Source organism: Oncorhynchus clarkii, chromosome 30 (assembly GCF_045791955.1).
Source record: "Oncorhynchus clarkii lewisi isolate Uvic-CL-2024 chromosome 30, UVic_Ocla_1.0, whole genome shotgun sequence".
Classification (NCBI taxonomy): Eukaryota; Metazoa; Chordata; class Actinopteri; order Salmoniformes; family Salmonidae; genus Oncorhynchus; species Oncorhynchus clarkii.
This window is the reverse complement of record NC_092176.1, coordinates 11,411,272-11,428,663: the sequence shown is the minus strand read 5'-3', so window position 1 is coordinate 11,428,663 and position 17,392 is coordinate 11,411,272. Positions and strand designations below refer to the sequence as shown.

Sequence of the window (17,392 nt, the reverse complement as noted above, 5' to 3'; positions counted from 1 at the left end):
CTGAGCATATAAAACCTTGCTTGCGCAGGTTCTAAGAAGCTCATTTGTAGCTTACGCACCTGCACCTATGATCTATACATCTGAAATTAACTTAAAAGTGACGGCACCTGAATGTGCCTTACAGTCAGCGATTTCCCCTTACAGAATGCTAGCACAAATGAGGATTTAGTCAGGAATAGCCATGGACCAAAAGAGAACAGCAAACGTTTTGGAAGACGAGACCACGGCGATGGTAGAGGAGATTGAAGACAGGCAACATGTATTATTCAGTGAACTAAATAGTGGGTTGACAAAGAAAGCCAAAACAGGTAGCTTGGGAGTGTGTCGCCGCTGCAGTGAACCAGGTGGGGCAGCAAGACAGAACTGTAGCTGATGTGAAAAAGAAATGGTCTGACCTTAAACTGCAAGGGAAAAAAAGAATAGCCATACATAACCAGCAGGAAAATCACTCACGTCAGGTCGAGACTTGGCATAGAGATAAGATCATTTCCACGTATTTGGGCTGCAATCTGAGGTGCAGTTAACTCTAAAGAACTTATCCTCTGCAGCAGAGGTAACTCTGGGTCTTCCTTTCCTGTGGCGGTCCTCATGAAAGCCAGTTTCCTCATAGCGCTTGATGGTTTTTGCGACTGCGCTTTCAAAGTTCTTGAAATGTTCCAGATTGACTGACCTTCATACTCTAATGATGGACTGTCATTTCTCTTTGCTTATTTGAGCTGTTCTCGCCATAATATGGACTCAGAAGTACGAGATGGGGAAGGGGGCTGGGGTAGGTTGACCTCAGGTCTCCCCACTGGAAGACCGAGGTAGGGTGAGCGGGGGAATCTATCAAATAGCACACCTCTAAATTTGTACAGTACTAATGCAATTAGTAAAATCAGTCACACTACGAAATACTACCAAATAAACCACAATTCATTCATAATACTGTGAATACAGTTGAAATCGGAAGTTTACATACACCTTAGCCAAATACATTTAAACTCAGTTTTGACACTTAATGCTAGTAAAAAATCCCCTGTCTTAGGTCAGTTAGGATCACCACGTTATTTTAAGAAGGGTGAAATGTCAGAATAATAGTAGAGAGAATGATTTATTTCAGCTTTTATTTCTTTCATCACATTCCCAGTGGGTCAGAAGTTTACATACACTCAATTAGTATTTGGTAGTATTGCCTTTAAATTGTTTAACTTGGGTCAAACGTTTCGGGTAGCGTTCCACAAGCTACCCACAAAAAGTTGGGTGAATTTTGGCACATTCCTCCTGACAGAGCTGCTGTAACTGAGTCAGGTTTGTAGGCCTCCTTGCTCGCACACGCTTTTTCAGTTCTGTCCACAACTTTTCTATAGGATTGAGGTCAGGGCTTTGTGATGGCCACTCCAATACCTTGACTTTGTTGTCCTTAAGCCATTTTGCCACAACTTTGGAAGTATGCTTGGGGTCATTGTCCATTTGGAAGACCCATTTGCGACCAAGCTATAACTTCCTGACTGATGTCTTGAGATGTTGCTTCAATATATCCACATAATTTTCCTCCTCATGATGCCATCTATTTTGTGAAGTGCACCAGTCCCTCCTGCAGCAAAGCACCCCCACAACATGATGCTGCCACCCCCATGCTTCACAGTTGGGATGGTGTTCTTCGGCTTGCAAACCTCCCCCTTTTTCCTCCAAACATAACGATGGTCATTATGGCCAAACAGTTCTATTGTTGTTTCATCAGACCAGAGGACATTTCTCCAAAAAGTACAATCTTTGTCCCCATATGCAGTTGCAAACCGAGGTCTGCCTTTTTATGGCGGGTTTGAAGCAGTGGCTTCTTCCTTGCCGAGCGGCCTTTCAGGTTATGTCGATATAGGACTCGTTTTATTGTAGATACTTTTGTACCTGTTTCCTCCAGCATCTTCACAAGGTCCATTGCTGTTGTTCTGGGATTGATTTGCACTTTCGCACCCAAGTACGTTCATCTCTAGGAGTCAGAACGTGTCCCCTTCCTGAGCGGTATGACGGCTGCGTGGTCCCATGGTGTTTATACTTGCGTACTATTGTTTGTACAGATGAATGTGGTACCGTCAGGCATTTGGAAATTGCTACCAAGGATGAACCAGACTTGTGGAGGTCTACAATTGTTTTTCTGAGGTCTTAGCTGATTTCTTTTGATTTTCCCATGATGTCAAGCAAAGAGGCACTGAGTTTGAAGGTAGGCCTTGAAATACATCCACAGGTACACCTCCAATTGGCTTAAATGATGTCAATTAGCCCATCAGAAGGTTCTAAAGCCATGACATCATTTTCTGTAATTTTTCAAGCTGTTTAAAGGCACAGTCAACTTAGTGTATGTAAACTTCTGACCCACTGGAATTGTGATACAGTGAATTTTAAGTGAAATAATCTGTCAATTAACAATTGTTGGAAAAATGACTTGTGTCATGCACAAAGTAGATGTCCTAACCGACTTGCCAAAACTATAGTTTGTTAACAAGAAATGTATGGAGCGGTTGAAAAACAAGTTTTAATGACTCCAACGTAAGTGTCACAGACATATAGTTGCATTTTATTCTGGTTTGTGCAAAATTGTCAAGAATAATATAAAACCAGTCTGCACACCACCAAGTTGAATTGGTTTAGTCTTGACTCTTGGTTGACAGTGTTGGGGGATGGGTAATGTAGTATTGACTCTTGGTTAACAGTGTTGGGGAATGGGTAATCTAGTCTTGACTCTTGGTTTACAGTGTTGGGGGATGGGTAATGTAGTCTTGATTCTTCGTTTACAGTGTTGGGGATGGGTAATGTAGTCTTGACTCTTGGTTGACAGTGTTGGGGGATGGGTAATGTAGTCTTGACTCTTGGTTGACAGTGTTGGGGGATGGGTAATGTAGTCTTGACTCTTGGTTGACAGTGTTGGGGGATGGGTAATGTAGTCTTGACTCTTGGTTGACAGTGTTGGGGGATGGGTAATGTAGTCTTGACTCTTGGTTGACAGTGTTGGGGGATGGGTAATGTAGTCTTGACTCTTGGTTGACAGTGTTGGGGGATGGGTAATGTAGTCTTGACTCTTGGTTGACAGTGTTGGGGGATGGGTAATGTAGTCTTGACTCTTGGTTGACAGTGTTGGGGGATGGGTAATGTAGTGATGCTCGAGTGACAAATCAACATTAATTTGTTTCTATTTGTTTTTGTTACTTTTTTTTTTATATTGAGTCTTATTTTTGTATATATTTTTTATATTTATATAGTTTTAAATGTTATGATTATTTATTTTCGTTGTTCCAAATGTCTGAATAAAAATTATAGTTAGTGCAGAATGGTCCCAAATGTCTCCCTCGTTGCCAGAGTAGAGGAAGATGTGTCCATAGCTTCTCTTCCTGTACTCATCTAGAAGGACATAGAGCATGACAATAGTCAAAAGTGGGCATGCAGGTTGGACAGAATAAGATAGGCCAGTACAAAGTGTGCGAATTGTCAATTGATGGATGCTGATTGCTCACCTGTGAGTAGGTACCGCTGCTCATAGGTGCCATTGCCCATGCTGTTGTAGTGGTCCAGTATTTGGGGAAAGTATTTATCTTTAAATTGGGGTTTTGGGTCAGTGCTGTGCTCAGGATTCTTGACCTAATAAGCATGAGATGTTCGGGGGAACAAACCCGATGTCTTACCTGAAAATGCCTGTTCCTGAAAACGCCTGTATCTGAAAATGCCTGTTCCTGAAAACGCCTGTACCTGAAAATGCCTGTTCCTGAAAACGCCTGTACGTGAAAACGCCTGTACGTGAAAACGACTGTACCTGAAAACGCCCCTTGCGTCTTGGAGTAGAGGGAGAGCAAAACAATAATGCTAATTAAACAGAGTTGGCATCTTGAAAGGCCTGTTGGTGAAAGCCTCAGCAAATAACTGTTTTTATGAAATGTTCATTGTCTGAATCATACAACATAGAGGTCAATTAACAAACCTGAACCCAGGCAACATATTGGACCCTATGCATAGTGGGAGTTGTAGTTCTTTCAATCGACTCAGGTGTGAAGTCCTAAAAGGCACTATCACAAGAGAGACACTACTAAATATTGCCCCACTAAGGTATCCCATTATGGCAGCTACAGCATCCACCTCATGCGGGAATAAATTACTTTTCAATACCTGACTAATTTGTCCAGACACTGTCAATAGATATCAATGTTGGGGGGAAAAAAAGTATAGTTTCTGTAGACAATGTGAAAATCTCCGTCAATGAATAAAAACCGTAATTCATTAGAGATTACTGTTGAGTGTGAAAACTCTACTAATAACATTAAGTATCAATTTGGAGAGGCACACGCACTCTCGCTCACTGTCACTTTCTCTGTATCAGTATTATCAATCGAGTTTGATTGTGCTTGCATGGTTGCCGAGTCCATATCGGTAAACTACAGCAGGCTGGGTTTAGTAGACCAACGTTTCTATATTGAGATGAACTGAAAGACTTGGTATCCTTTACAAGGAGGATTTATTACCTCCAGTCAATTGATTTTCCGAACTCAAAGATCAAAGACGCAATGATGTCTTTTATCATACGATTTTTTTGTATTTCTTTTATTTTATTTTTTAAAGTCAGTCAGAGGAAGAAAAATACTTTTTATGCAAATTACAACTTTGCAGGAAGGTAACATTTTATTGCAGATACTACAGCCTAGGATTTGAATGAATAAAATTGAGAACGTATACCATTCAGAGTGTCTCACAAATGAACAGGACACTTCAGTCTTCCTTTTTACACAGAGTAAAAATTCATCCAACATTCGTCCAAATAGTCATCTGTGAATTATTTTGTATCACAGAAACAGTCAATAAATAATCATTTCATAAGTCCTCAATATTTCTGTTATTCTTTATCTGTAAGGGCTTAGAATATCTATATTTATGTTTGTTTGCATACATCTTTTAGACCTCTTTTCCTCAGTGATACTGAGTAAAATATATGCTCTGTATGTATATATATTTTTTAATTACTGTGGATCATTGTGAAACCTCTTATCCGAATGGCATGCTTAAGATTTTTGAAACAAAATCCTGCTTATAAGGGAAATGCATATTCATATTTACATTGAAACACGCGGCCACAGGCTCAAACAGTTGGAAGGCGATAGGTAAGTTAATTTGCAAATGTTCCCTCAGAATAACATCTGAAACATTTTGACAACCCGGCCATTTCTTGAACAACTAAAAGTAACAAGGGACACAGACTTACAGAGACTCGAGCTCAGTCTATTAAAATGCCCATCTCAAAGCTTGGGTTATGCTGTACATTACCCCACCCTACTCCCTAACCCCAACACATACACGCTCCACACACATACAAACAATCAAATCAAGAGGCTTAGCACCTAATTTAGCTGATTCTTGGTTTTGGTCAGATGACCTGTTTGAAACGTTAACATGGAAACCAGCTAATGTGGTATATATAATATTCATACATACAGCATCCCTGACCACAGATGGGAAAAATAAGCCTGACTTTTATGAATGTCGACAAATAAATGCAGTTCTTGAATTCGCTAGAGTATTTAACAAAACTCAAACACATTGAAATAACACTGGATTTAAGAATGTGCTCTATAGAATGACTTAAATCACGGTTTGTTTTTACAAGATTATACCATCTTTAAAAAAAAAATTCAACTATAAACAACATTTTGATGAAAGATAATATGAAAATTAAAAAGGCAAAATTTCTACAAAAATAAATACCCAGTGTACGTCGGAATAACTTGGTATACTGCAGACATAAGCACTACATAAAGAAAATAAACAAAGCTATAGTATGCCTATAAGTTTTACTTTCCCCTGACTATGGCCTGACACCTTGGATCCAACATTTCTGTAAGCACATGAAAACAAACGTATAAATAAGACATTAATAAATAAAAACAGAATGAATAAAACACAGGCAATTCTTACTGTTAGTATAAAAGCATTTAAAAAGATCCTTTCGGTCAAATCAGTTCGTAGCTCTGTCTTTTTGTTCTGTTTTCTCAAGAGTGCCTTTTCATACAAAAATATCAAAATCAGTCCATCTTGTCATAACTCTCTACTTGAACTGGTCAGGGATATGTCCGATCTGAGACTGCATGCTGCTGGTTGGTGGACTCGAGATGCCCTCTGACCAGTCGGACATGTTAGAATGCGGGGAGGAGCTAGACCATTGGTCGGGAGACCCGGGGGAGGGGGTTAGAAAGGGGTGGTCCGGGACCTGTAGCTGGTGGTTCGGGGTGTTGTCCATGGGGCCGGAGTAGCTGTGCTGGGAGGGAGGGGTGAGGTACTGGGTGCTGGGCAGGTTCTGGCTCATGATCTGGGTCTCCTGGGGTAGGATGGTGTGGATAGGCATGGAGCCCTGGTTCCCTGTGCCCTGCTGGAGCTCTGAGCCACTCAGCTCGCTGCTGATGAAGTTCTGGCTGATGGAATGGCCACTAGTGCCAGTGTTAGAGTTCTGGTGCTGCAGCTGGATGCTCTGTTGCTGCTGCTGGAGCTGCTGCTGCAGGTTCTGTTGGTGCTGCATCTGCTGCTGCATCTGCTGCTGGGCCTGCTGCAGAAGGTGGGGCTGTGAGGCCAGCCGGGTGTTCTGCAGGCCCTGGTAGCTCATCATCTGGGACAGGCTGGTGGTGGGGAGCCCGTTGTGGAGAGAGGTCATCATGCCTTGCTGCCCGCCCCCCTGGTGAAGACCGCCCTGCCCACCGACAGGACCAACCCTCATGGGATTGAACTGGCTGGGCTGGCCCATGCTGGCGTGCATCCTGGAGAGCCAATCACACTGGCCATTCATGCCCCCCGAGCCGTTGGAGCCTGACACAGGAAGGTGGGTGAGACGGGGCGGGAGTGGGTCGAACTGCATGTGTGCCAGCTCCTGCTTGTTGGGCATGCCCATGTGGTTGACCCCCATGTGGGGGTCGGACATCCCCTGGAGGTGGTTGAGCGACATGGACGGGGACTGCTGGAAGGGGGACGTCATCATGGGAGGAGACGCCACGTCAGAGATATAACCGTGTGGAGACTCCAGGGAGTCCACCGGGGACAGAACAGCTGAGCTATCCAGCACACTCCCTCCCTTCCCATCCTGGGAGGCTTTCTTCTTGTTCTTCATGTCCTTGCCGTCCTTGCAGCCGATGCCCTTGGCGCTGGGCTTGCGGGCCTTCTTGCCCTGGACCTTCATGCTGCCCAGGTAGCCATTGGGGGAGCAGAGGGGGGGAGACAAGGTCGTGCCCATGGAGCCTCCATGGCCATGGCTATGCACGGGTGCACTGCGGACCAGGTTGTACTCATCCATGAGACGGACAATGTCGTGGTGCATCCTCTCTTGCGCAATGTCTCGGGGCAGCCGGTCCATGTGATCAGTTATCTCGCGGTTAGCAAAGTGCTCCAGCAGAACCTTGGCCGTCTCGTAGCTTCCTTCCCGGGCAGCAAGGAACAGCGGGGTCTCCTCCTGAGGAAGACACACAGTGAGAAACATGTTTACAGTGGGCCACAGACAGACAGCTCTCTCTTGCAAAATTTCTCAGTAACCATGTTTATATCCTTAGTTTTTATGCGAGTAAAGTCACCATATTTTTAAGAAATCACGACAGCTGTGATGGAAGTTTCGGTACAATTTGATAAACGCTGACAGATAATTTATTCGTTCGACATGGTTTTTGTGTCGTTAAAAGTAATTATGCGAGAAATGGCGGCGGAAACGCCATAATAACCATCATATAGAAGTAAACTCGGAGTCACGGGATGATATGGTTTATGGTCCTCCCACTACGACCCGGGAAAGCCTGCAGTTTATTAGGCTACAGATGAAATAAGTTCTGATGAACTTCACAGGGTGGTGAACGTGCACAGTGATGAGCTTGATGCTCCTTTCCAATAAATATCGAGGATCTTATTTTAGTGACATGATTATTGATGCTTGACTGCCGTTTGACAAATACAAATATTCTCGCTCTAATCCATAATAATGTCGTCATGTAGACTAGCCTACCCACACGGTATCTGTGAGCTGTTGGCTAAGAGCGCATGTGTCAAAACCAGATGAGGCACACTTGCTATTTAATGCAACAGTTTTTGTGACAGAACTATTGGTAGAGTTGAAAATGCGATGGAAACACACTGAACTTCCGATTTTTATTCGGTCGATGAAAAAGTACTGTACATTTGTGTGCACTACGTCATCACGCAATTGGATGGGAACCTAGCTACTGAGAATAACCTGCATGAATAAAGGTTCAATAAAAAGGTATGTAGCTTATGGAGGCAGCTTCTTCTATGGTGTCTTATCAGGCGGAAGAGATGCCTTACCTTGTTGTTCTGCATGTCCTTGTTGGCGCCGTTCTTCAGTAGTACGATAGCTGCTTCCACGTTGTTCACCGCTGCTGCCCAGTGCAGAGCAGATTTGCCTTTGTGAAAGAGAGCGGGAGAGACAAACGTTCAGTTCCCATCAAGCCATGCCTGTCTACACTGACCTAAAGAAACCTGACTATCATTTCTTTCCAAACCCCACATTATTTCAACATTTTGTAAAATATTTTATTTTAATTTTATTCTGCCCATTTCTAATGACAAATGTAACGTTTGATGGATCGAAAGTGCTCCACTATAGCTCTGGTTGAAAGAGTACGATGAGGCCAAGGAGCCGATAGAGACACAACAGTGACATAAGAGCCCTACCGAAGTCATCGATAGCGTTGACGTCAGCGTGGCAGTTGATGAGCTCCTCCACCATGCCCTCCACTGCCAGGCGGGCTGCCAGGATCAGAGGGGTGGTGCCATCGTGCATGCGGGCATCCAGGTCTGTGGCACGATTCCTGATCAAAATCTACAGGAAAACACGAGCTGGTTAACCTTGTATGAGATTATCTGTAGAGATACTAAGGAAGAAAGGTCACATTGCCAATCCAATACAGTAGATCTCTTTGCTACTCAAAACCACAAATGAGTCTGCATTTGACCCTAACCTGGAAGACGCCCTGAGCGTCGGCAGCCACGGCAGCATGTAGCGGGGTCTTGCCCATGTTGTCCTGGATGTTGGCATCTGCACTGGCCTCCAGCAGACGCTTGGCAGCGTCGGAGCGGGCGTAGCGGGCAGCGAGATGGAGGGCGGTCTCCCCCGTGCGGTCCGTCTGACTGTGGAGTTTGGCACCCTGGTAGATGAAATCATTGATCACGTTGGCAGAGGCGTCTTCCTCCTCCTCGCTGTTGCCGGTTTCCAGACCTCCACCACTGCAGGAGGCGATCATCAGGGGGGTGAAGCCATCTGGGCAGAGGGAGGGAGAGACCATACTTTAGGACCAGGGGAGTTGACTATACCTCAGCATTGGCAGTCAGTGCACTAGTGCAGGGTCAGCATGAGACAGAGCCCAGTTCCTGGTACAAACGGTAAGAGTCAGTACTTCAAAGCACAAGGAAGATCAAAACAAAGCAACAAACAAATCGAATGTGGATTTGATGCGTTTGCCTGTGTGTATCATCACCACTCTTTTCGATAACGGATTCTGATCAAGCCCGACGTTGGGGAGCTTGGGGAAACGGGCCAGGCTATGTGAAACCTAGGCAGCTGGAAAACTGAGCATTATCATCTCTGAGGGGAGGCTCAGCCAGTCGACCTGGATGGGTTTCTCCTCTTCAAAAGAATAGCGAGCCCCAGATCTCACAGATTCAATTCGGGCTCATTGATCGGTTAGGGAGAGAAAATGTGTGTGTGCTGTGCTTTAGTTCGAGGAGCATGTTACTGTTGATTTTCTTAAAATACTCTTCAGGGGGCTTGACACTTAATAAAAGAGTGTTCTTGTATTTTGGCCCGTTATTGGTTTTATTAATAAAGCATATGAAGAGATAGGCCTATTAGTGGTCCGATGATGAATGTAAGCAGGAAGGGAGTTTTCCCCTGGGCTCAGGGCTTCTAGCCGCATGCTTTGATCTGGATCCCCTTACCCCTGAGGACACAGGGCTTTAGCTACTCCTACACACACACACACAGAATCTTGCCATTGCTCACTCAGTCAGAGGTGTAAATCAATCAACTAATAACTGAGGCAGAAAAATACCTTAAAATATGACCATACGTTTAGTTTGACGTCTATACAAAGCAAGATGTTTAGGTAATATAATTCAATTGAATAGGAATACATATTTTGTGAGTAATACAAATTATTAGAATGATCATATTTAAATACTTTTTTTCTTCTTCAATATTTGTATCCACATTTTTCCTGACACTTCTGATGACATAATTACGAAGACCTCTCATCTCTCCTTTTCTAACTCTACACCAGTACTGACAACTGAAATGTGACCCCCCAAAAATACTTTGTACATGACCTCTGCACTGTAAATATAAAAGTAGCTGAGGCAAAATACAACAAGTCCTACACACCTGATACACACCGAATTAAATACATACATTCTATATTCACCAAAAATAATACAATTTCATGAAATGTAATAATCAACTCAATCCTTGTCAGTAGACATTGAGGTAAAAAAAATCAAATCTCCCCAAAATCAGTCAAATTCACAGCTAAAATCTGTCTTAATTTCCCTAACGATGAAACGAGTGGCTGTAAACACACCTGGTCCCCGTACGTTGACGTCCATGCAGTCGTTCTCGATCTCCCCCTGAGGGGGTGTGGGGGCGATGGAGGGGATACGGAGATCAGCCGCGTCCAGGTGCTGCTGGGTCCACTGGCGGTGGTCCGTCTGGTCGTCCAGGTCCAGCATCGCCTGCTCCTCAAACTGCTGGAACCAGACCGAGGGGTGGACGGACAATCAGTTAGCTCACACCGCATCCAAAGCCTTTCATCTCAAACCTAGTTGAAAACTATGGTTTAATTAACCGACTTTTATATATTCAAATGCTGACATTCTGGACAATAAAACCAAAAACCAACACAAAGGAAACTCTACATTTTCAATATCTTAATATTAAATTAAAGCAAATTCAATTCAATAGCCTATGTAAATGTATACATCTTGAAACTAAACTGGAATCAAGTGATATTTGAAGGCTATTATCAGTGATGAAGAAGAGAAAATCCCTGACTGAAGATATACTCTTCATATATTTCTTTAGGTATTTCTTATGAAGTCCATGTTCTACTCTTATTCCTGTCTTTCCCTCCAACAGTAGGTCCCAATGCCAGTATGTGGTGTCCTTAGACTCCTTACCCTAAAGCGCTTGGCGTCTGAAGGCTCCTCTTCTCCCCATTCATTCTGGTTGTTGTCCATCAGTGATATGTCCAAGGAATTTTTCAGTGGCCTGTGGTCAGACAGAAATCCCATTGAAAATCCGGATGCAGCACGTGAGCTAGCCAACTATCCCAGCTGAGCCCTCTTCCTCAGTGGCAGTGCACCAACACCGAAACAAAAGCATTGATTGAGCCCCCCCATCCTGTCTCGTCCCACCACTATCGCCCAGACAAGTCAATTAATGTGCCCGTTACCTAAACCTGCTGCAACATTATCATTAATGATCCGAACCGTTCCCCCCTCTTTCTAATCGCCAACTACACCCCTCAGCCCCAAAAACTCTCGTTACCGCTCCACACCCTGCTACGACCAAATCCACGAAAAAACAAACTGTGACCCATGGTGGGAAAACAATGTGGTGCCGCATGGAAACCCGGGAAACTTACTTCAATCCCACCGAATCCTCCCCGACGGGCTCCCTCCTCTTCTTCTTGTTGGGCTCACTGGTCTTGAAGCCCTCCGGCAACCACAATTGGCCGTGCTCGCGACGACGCTTCCGTGAGGCGACCATCCCCACGCCTGCGAAGGCCAGGAGAGCCAGTCCGGCTAGGACCACGTAGATGGGATAGAGCTCCGACGGAAGCTGGGGGTCAACCTCACCTGGAGGGGAAAGGGACAACATGGTAAGGCGGACAGCAGCGGAGCCTGAGAACCCAGATAGGCAGGCAGGCAGGCGTTGGGTTGGTCGCAGGACTGCTAGTCCAGCTCCTCTAGTCTAGTGAAACCCCCTCCTGGAGCCTGGTCCTAGTTGTCCATGGCCAGAGCTATAACGGGAAGGAGGAGCGCCGTTTGTAAAACAAGGTTGGTCCTATTCTGTAATCATCAGAATTGCTAACCACTTCTCATCAAATAGAGCTAGAGATAAAATAAAATATACAAAAAAAAAACACCTCCTCTCCCCTCTCAGCCCAGGGTGCCAGGAGACAACTCTACCATTTCTTCTTTAAGGGGAAAAAAAGGGAGGGATTAATGAACTTCAAATTACTGCACGCGCTTTAAGCTGTAAAGACGAAGGATTTATTAGGATTTTCAAGATAACAAAGACTCCCAACTTCTAGCACACTCCCGATCAATTTTTCCCCTTCGCTTTTTTCCACTAACGATTTTGAAATGATAAACTCTCCCAACCCAAACCCTTAGAGATGCATTAAGTCCTGGTATTACATTCAGCGAGGTGAAGGTTGCAGCAGCCTCACACTGTGGGATGAAAAGTGTGTGTGTGTGTGTGTGTGTGTGTGTGTGTGTGTGTGTGCTAGAATGGTATGTGGATGGGGTAGGGGGGTGGATGAGTTGATTTACGGCAATTAACCATTTTGGAGCCTGAAGCCATTGGATTTAAACACAGACTGCTGCATTGATTGTTTAGTACATGTGATTCAAAAGTACATTTGTTTCATTGTTGAATATCAAATACACAATCAAAGAACACCCCATCATCACAGTGTGGTGTTGGAGGGTTAAGACCTAGGGGAGAAAACCTTCACCGTGTGTGTGCGGTGTCTGTCTGTCTGTCTGTCTGTGTGTGTGTGTGTGTGGGGGGGGGGGGGGGGGGGGGGGTACAGTCCCCGGCTGTTTCAGCAGTACTCTTGGCCTGGTGACTGTTAGAATGGAAGGAGATAGAAACTCACTGTGAACCGCCTCTATGATGTAGGGAACGTTGAGGTTCCCACTGGAGGCCAGGGCCCCTAGGAAGGCTGCTACGTCAGTGGCACTCTGGAAGCACTCCGTGGACTGCTGGACGCACTGGCGGTTGTCAATCTCCAGGTACACTATGGAGCTGTGGAGGACAGAGTCATGTGACACACGTTAGACCTGATCTAAAAACCTCAGAGAGACGAAAGGACAGCTCAGTGGTTCCTGTTCAGGGAACTAGCAGCAGTTCTTCAAAAGACAGACACCAGTTTTCCAATGCAGGATTATACAACACATCGCTACCAAATACGTGGAAGGGCAGTTCACACAGAAACTAGCTCGACTTCCACGTAAATGGGAGGTTCGCATGCAAAATTCCATTGAAATCCAGATTCCAAATGACGATTGTTCCCGAACATTTGTCTCACCCTTTGATCTGCATGGGGTCCAGCTCCCTGCGTCTGCGGCTGCTTCCATTGGCTATAGTATACATGCTGTTCTTCATGGAGCTGAGAACGGTGTCAGGGATCTCTGTCCAGCCCACCGAGCGCTTCGTGTTGTGTTTCTTCAGCTCCTGCTCACTGCCGTAGTACGGGTAGATCATGGTCTGTCCCTTAGCGTCCTGCTGGAACACCACATTGGTGTGGATCACGCGGCTCAGCTCGCGCAGGAAGCCAAGCGAGTTGTTCCGGAGCTGGTCGGGCATGATGTGGACCACGATGACCAGGCGGCCCACCGCCAGCTTCTCTGGCATGTTGTTGGCACAGTCCAGACCGTCCCACTCACACTCTGCATTGTTGCAGCCCTGGTCACAGTGGCCGTCCGCATAGTGGTCTTTACAGTACTGGTCGTACAGAGGACTGGAGGGACAAGAGGAAATAGTATTATTCAGTATGGCTTTTAATGGGATGCGTATTATTTCAAAAGAAAGCTCAGACTGTTGTTCAGGCCTTGAACTGCTACTCAGACTTGATGCATTATCTACAGCATTAGCTGAATCGGGTGAGTTATAGTAGGTCTGGAGCAGAACCCTGCATAGCCAGTAGGTCTCAAGGTGGATTGGCCTCCCCTTATCGAGTATTGTATTCAGCCCCTGATGGCAAGCGTCTCACTCACTTGCACTGGCCCTCCAGGTTCTGACAGTCAAAGCCGTCGTAGAGACAGCCAGCGTTGTTGCACTGCTCGTCACACTTCCCGTCGTTGAAGTAGCGCCAGCACTGCAGGGACGACGTGCAGTTCTTCCACGGGTCGTTGAAGTTGAGCGAGCAGTCGCCCCCATCCCAGCCACACGCGTGGTTGTTACACAACATATCACAGAACTTGTTCCCCTTCGTTTCCTCACACTGGGGGATTTCACAGCTCACCTCCACCTCCGGCGGGGGGGTGATGTCACGGCCGAACCCGCCCAGGAAGCTGTAGTCCAGGATGTGACATAGCAGGCCGTTGAAGTTGGTGGGGCAGACGCAGTGGTAGTACGGAGCCTCTGAGCTGTACTCACAGGTTCCCCCGTTGTAGCAAAGGTTGGTGTTACAAGGGTTGTCTGTGGGGTATTCACACTCTGGCCCCGTGAACGAGGAGGTACAGAGACACTTTGGGTTCTTGTGCCCGGAGACGCAGGTGCCACCGTTACGACAGTGAAGATTGCCACAGGAGTGGGCATCGTACTCACAGGTAGAGCCAGTGTAGCCCTGTAGAGGGGAAGGAGAGGAAACGTGTCAATGTAGTAATACTATTTATTAAACACATTACAGCATGTTGAATGAATGAAAACGGTGCAACACATCTGCTGGATGTCTCTTATACGGTGTCTTTGGCAGAACTATGGCCACAGCCGTGGTTGTGCGGGAACTTACAGGTGGACACTTGCAGATGAAGCCGTGAGGAGTGTTGCTGGCTACGGCACATGTCCCTCCGTTACGACAGGGTTTGCCCTTACAGCCGTCAAACACCGTGTCACAATGCTCTCCTGTATGGTCACAGAGAGAGATGGTCACATCAAGGACATGAAACGTTCCTTTATCAATAAGCCAATCACAGGTTAACATTTAATGCCATGGAGCAGGAGTCTCCGACCCTGTTCCTGGAGAGTTACCCTCCTGTAGTTTTTCACTCCAACCCTGTTCCTGGAGAGTTACCCTCCTGTAGGTTTTCACTCCAAGCCTGTTCCTGGAGAGTTACCCTCCTGTAGGTTTTCACTCCAACTCTGTTCCTGGAGAGTTACCCTCCTGTAGGTTTTCACTCCAACCCTGTTCCTGGAGAGTTACCCTCCTGTAGGTTTTCACTCCAACCCCAGGTGTAACTAAGGCAGTTCAGCTTATCAACCAGTTAATTATTGGAATCCGGTCTGCTAGAGTAGGGTTGGAGCGAAAACCTACAGGAAGGTAGCTCTCCAGGAACAGCGTTAGAGAGTCCTGCCATATGGGGTAAATACTTATCATTTGGGACTATATACTACAGAACAAATGATAAGGTCATTTTTTTGTTGTTGACATTTCTCATGCAAGTCCAAGGTGATTCGTCTCGAAAAAAGACTAGTCTTTGCTTTCCCATACTCAACCCCATGAAATAACTGTAATTAACATGAAACTAAACCCAACCCTGCGCTGCAATCACTCTCCAGCCTGGTCCATCACATCACCCTCCTGCACGTTAAATGTTACCTGTGTATCCAGTACGGCAATCGCAGCGGTAGTTGTTGGTGAGCTGGACGCAGTTGTGTGTCCCGCGGGGGTCACATGGGTTGGACAGGCACTCGTTGACGTCCCCCTCACAGCGCTCCCCTACGTAGCCGGCGGGACAGATACAGTGGTAACCTCCCACCCTGTCAACACACTTCCCCTTGTTGAAGCACTTGGGCTCGTTGGTGACTTGGTCTGTGAAGGGGTTGCAGTCGTCTATGTTGATCTCACAGTGAACGCCTGAGAGGTGGAGGTCAGGAGGGAGGTCAGGAGGAAGAGGGGAGGAACAGTCAGCCTAAACACAACCTAAATCCTACAACCTGCAATGGGGCAATACACATTTGAATGTACAGTTTTGTCGTGTTTTCTCTTGTTTGCTCCCTATGTAACCACACTTTTTGGGGGGCAACATTCATTTCAACAGTACTTCAGCTGACCAACAAGAAACACACCCTTTAAGTCCAGGAGATAAATCAATCCTGCATTTGACGGGGAGGAGAGTTTCAGACATGTGCTGGACACTGTTAAGCCCTAATTAATGAAGTGTGGTGGATTTGAGAGAGGTAGGTAGAGAGAGAGAGAGACAAAGAGTGGGAGTACGGAGAGGAACAGAGGAGACCAGAGGAGTGAGGGATAGAGAGTAAGAGAGAGTGGGAGTACGGAGAGGAACAGAGGAGACCAGAGGAGTGAGGGATAGAGAGTAAGAGAGAGTGGGAGTACGGAGAGGAACAGAGGAGACCAGAGGAGTGAGGGATAGAGAGTAAGAGAGAGTGGGAGTACGGAGAGGAACAGAGGAGTGAGGGATAGAGAGTAAGAGAGAGTGGGATTACGGAGAAAAGCAGAGGAGAGGAGAGAGGGATAGAGAAAGAGGGAGAAGAGACCATGGAGGGAAGAAGGAGGGAGATGGTGTGTGTGGAGGTGGGTGGCGGGGCTCTGACCTTGGGTTCCCCTGGGACAGGAGCATTTGTAGGTATTGATCAGGTCAATGCAGGTGCCCCCGTTCTGGCACGGCTGGGAGAAACACTCATTGATCTCGTTGGAGCAATTCGTCCCGACGTATCCTGCCACGCACTGAGAGAGGAGAGAAAAAGCCAAACCAAACGACTGACATGAAACAAGGCCGTTTCTGTTTACCTGGCTGTTTTTTGCCAGTTTTCCACACAGGTCAGCAAATTCTCCTTCCTCAGAGATCTCCACAAATGAGCAGTGTGTTGGTCTGTTAATAAACAGCCTTCACCAGTCTAGGTTTAATAGGGAGAATCACTTAGAAAGGACACCAACACACTTATTTACACGACCCAAAAACGTGACGATCATTTCAAAAAGTGAGAATGTCTGACAATGTTTCAGACCAGGAAACACTTTAAAATAAACATTTCTGGAGGCGTAGAATCCCTGTTCAGGTAGGTATCGCTTCACCATTAGGTCACATTTGTTATGCGTTTCACCCAGGGCCGGAGAAATAAGTGGAGAGTGCTGTGTTCCTAGTGGGCAGCCTACCTTGCAGGAGTACCCTCCTAGGAAGTCAGTGCAGGTGGCTCCGTTCTGACAGGGGTTGGGGGTGCACTCATCCACCTGCTCCTCACAGTAGCTGCCTGTGTAACCCGCCTGGCAGTGGCAGTAGTGGGTGTTCCCCGCGTCCAGACACTGGCCTGAGTTACGACACAGAGCAACTACCTCCACACCTGGAGGCGGGAGGGCAGAGAGAGGGAGAACATGTAGCCAAATGTTCATGTTACAGGTGTGAGATTGATACTAACACAACAACAACAAAAACACATCCAACCTCATACATGCAGGCGTTCACGCACACGCACACACAACACACA

The 17,392-nt window shown here is 46.1% G+C and overlaps 1 protein-coding gene across 4 annotated transcripts in view; it reads right to left on the bottom strand.

Annotated features, from left to right (window-relative positions):
* Nucleotides 1-4,550: 4,550 nt before the first annotated feature.
* LOC139389870 (neurogenic locus notch homolog protein 1-like) overlaps nucleotides 4,551-17,392 on the bottom strand; it is a 48,136-nt gene continuing 35,294 nt past the window's right edge. For 2 of the 4 annotated variants that reach the window (XM_071136867.1, XM_071136864.1), the window contains 14 exons: nucleotides 17,064-17,248; nucleotides 16,502-16,634; nucleotides 15,546-15,803; nucleotides 14,739-14,851; nucleotides 14,002-14,573; nucleotides 13,314-13,745; nucleotides 12,882-13,030; nucleotides 11,640-11,853; nucleotides 11,173-11,263; nucleotides 10,578-10,743; nucleotides 8,964-9,262; nucleotides 8,677-8,824; nucleotides 8,308-8,405; nucleotides 4,551-7,450 (listed from right to left, as the gene is read on the bottom strand). In XM_071136867.1, the coding sequence (XP_070992968.1) occupies nucleotides 6,062-7,450; nucleotides 8,308-8,405; nucleotides 8,677-8,824; nucleotides 8,964-9,262; nucleotides 10,578-10,743; nucleotides 11,173-11,263; nucleotides 11,640-11,853; nucleotides 12,882-13,030; nucleotides 13,314-13,745; nucleotides 14,002-14,573; nucleotides 14,739-14,851; nucleotides 15,546-15,803; nucleotides 16,502-16,634; nucleotides 17,064-17,248 (4,247 nt within the window). In that variant the 3' untranslated portion in view covers nucleotides 4,551-6,061. The remainder of the gene's footprint in view (nucleotides 7,451-8,307; nucleotides 8,406-8,676; nucleotides 8,825-8,963; nucleotides 9,263-10,577; nucleotides 10,744-11,172; nucleotides 11,264-11,639; nucleotides 11,854-12,881; nucleotides 13,031-13,313; nucleotides 13,746-14,001; nucleotides 14,574-14,738; nucleotides 14,852-15,545; nucleotides 15,804-16,501; nucleotides 16,635-17,063; nucleotides 17,249-17,392) is intronic. The other 2 variants (XM_071136868.1, XM_071136866.1) reach the window with 1 other exon arrangement.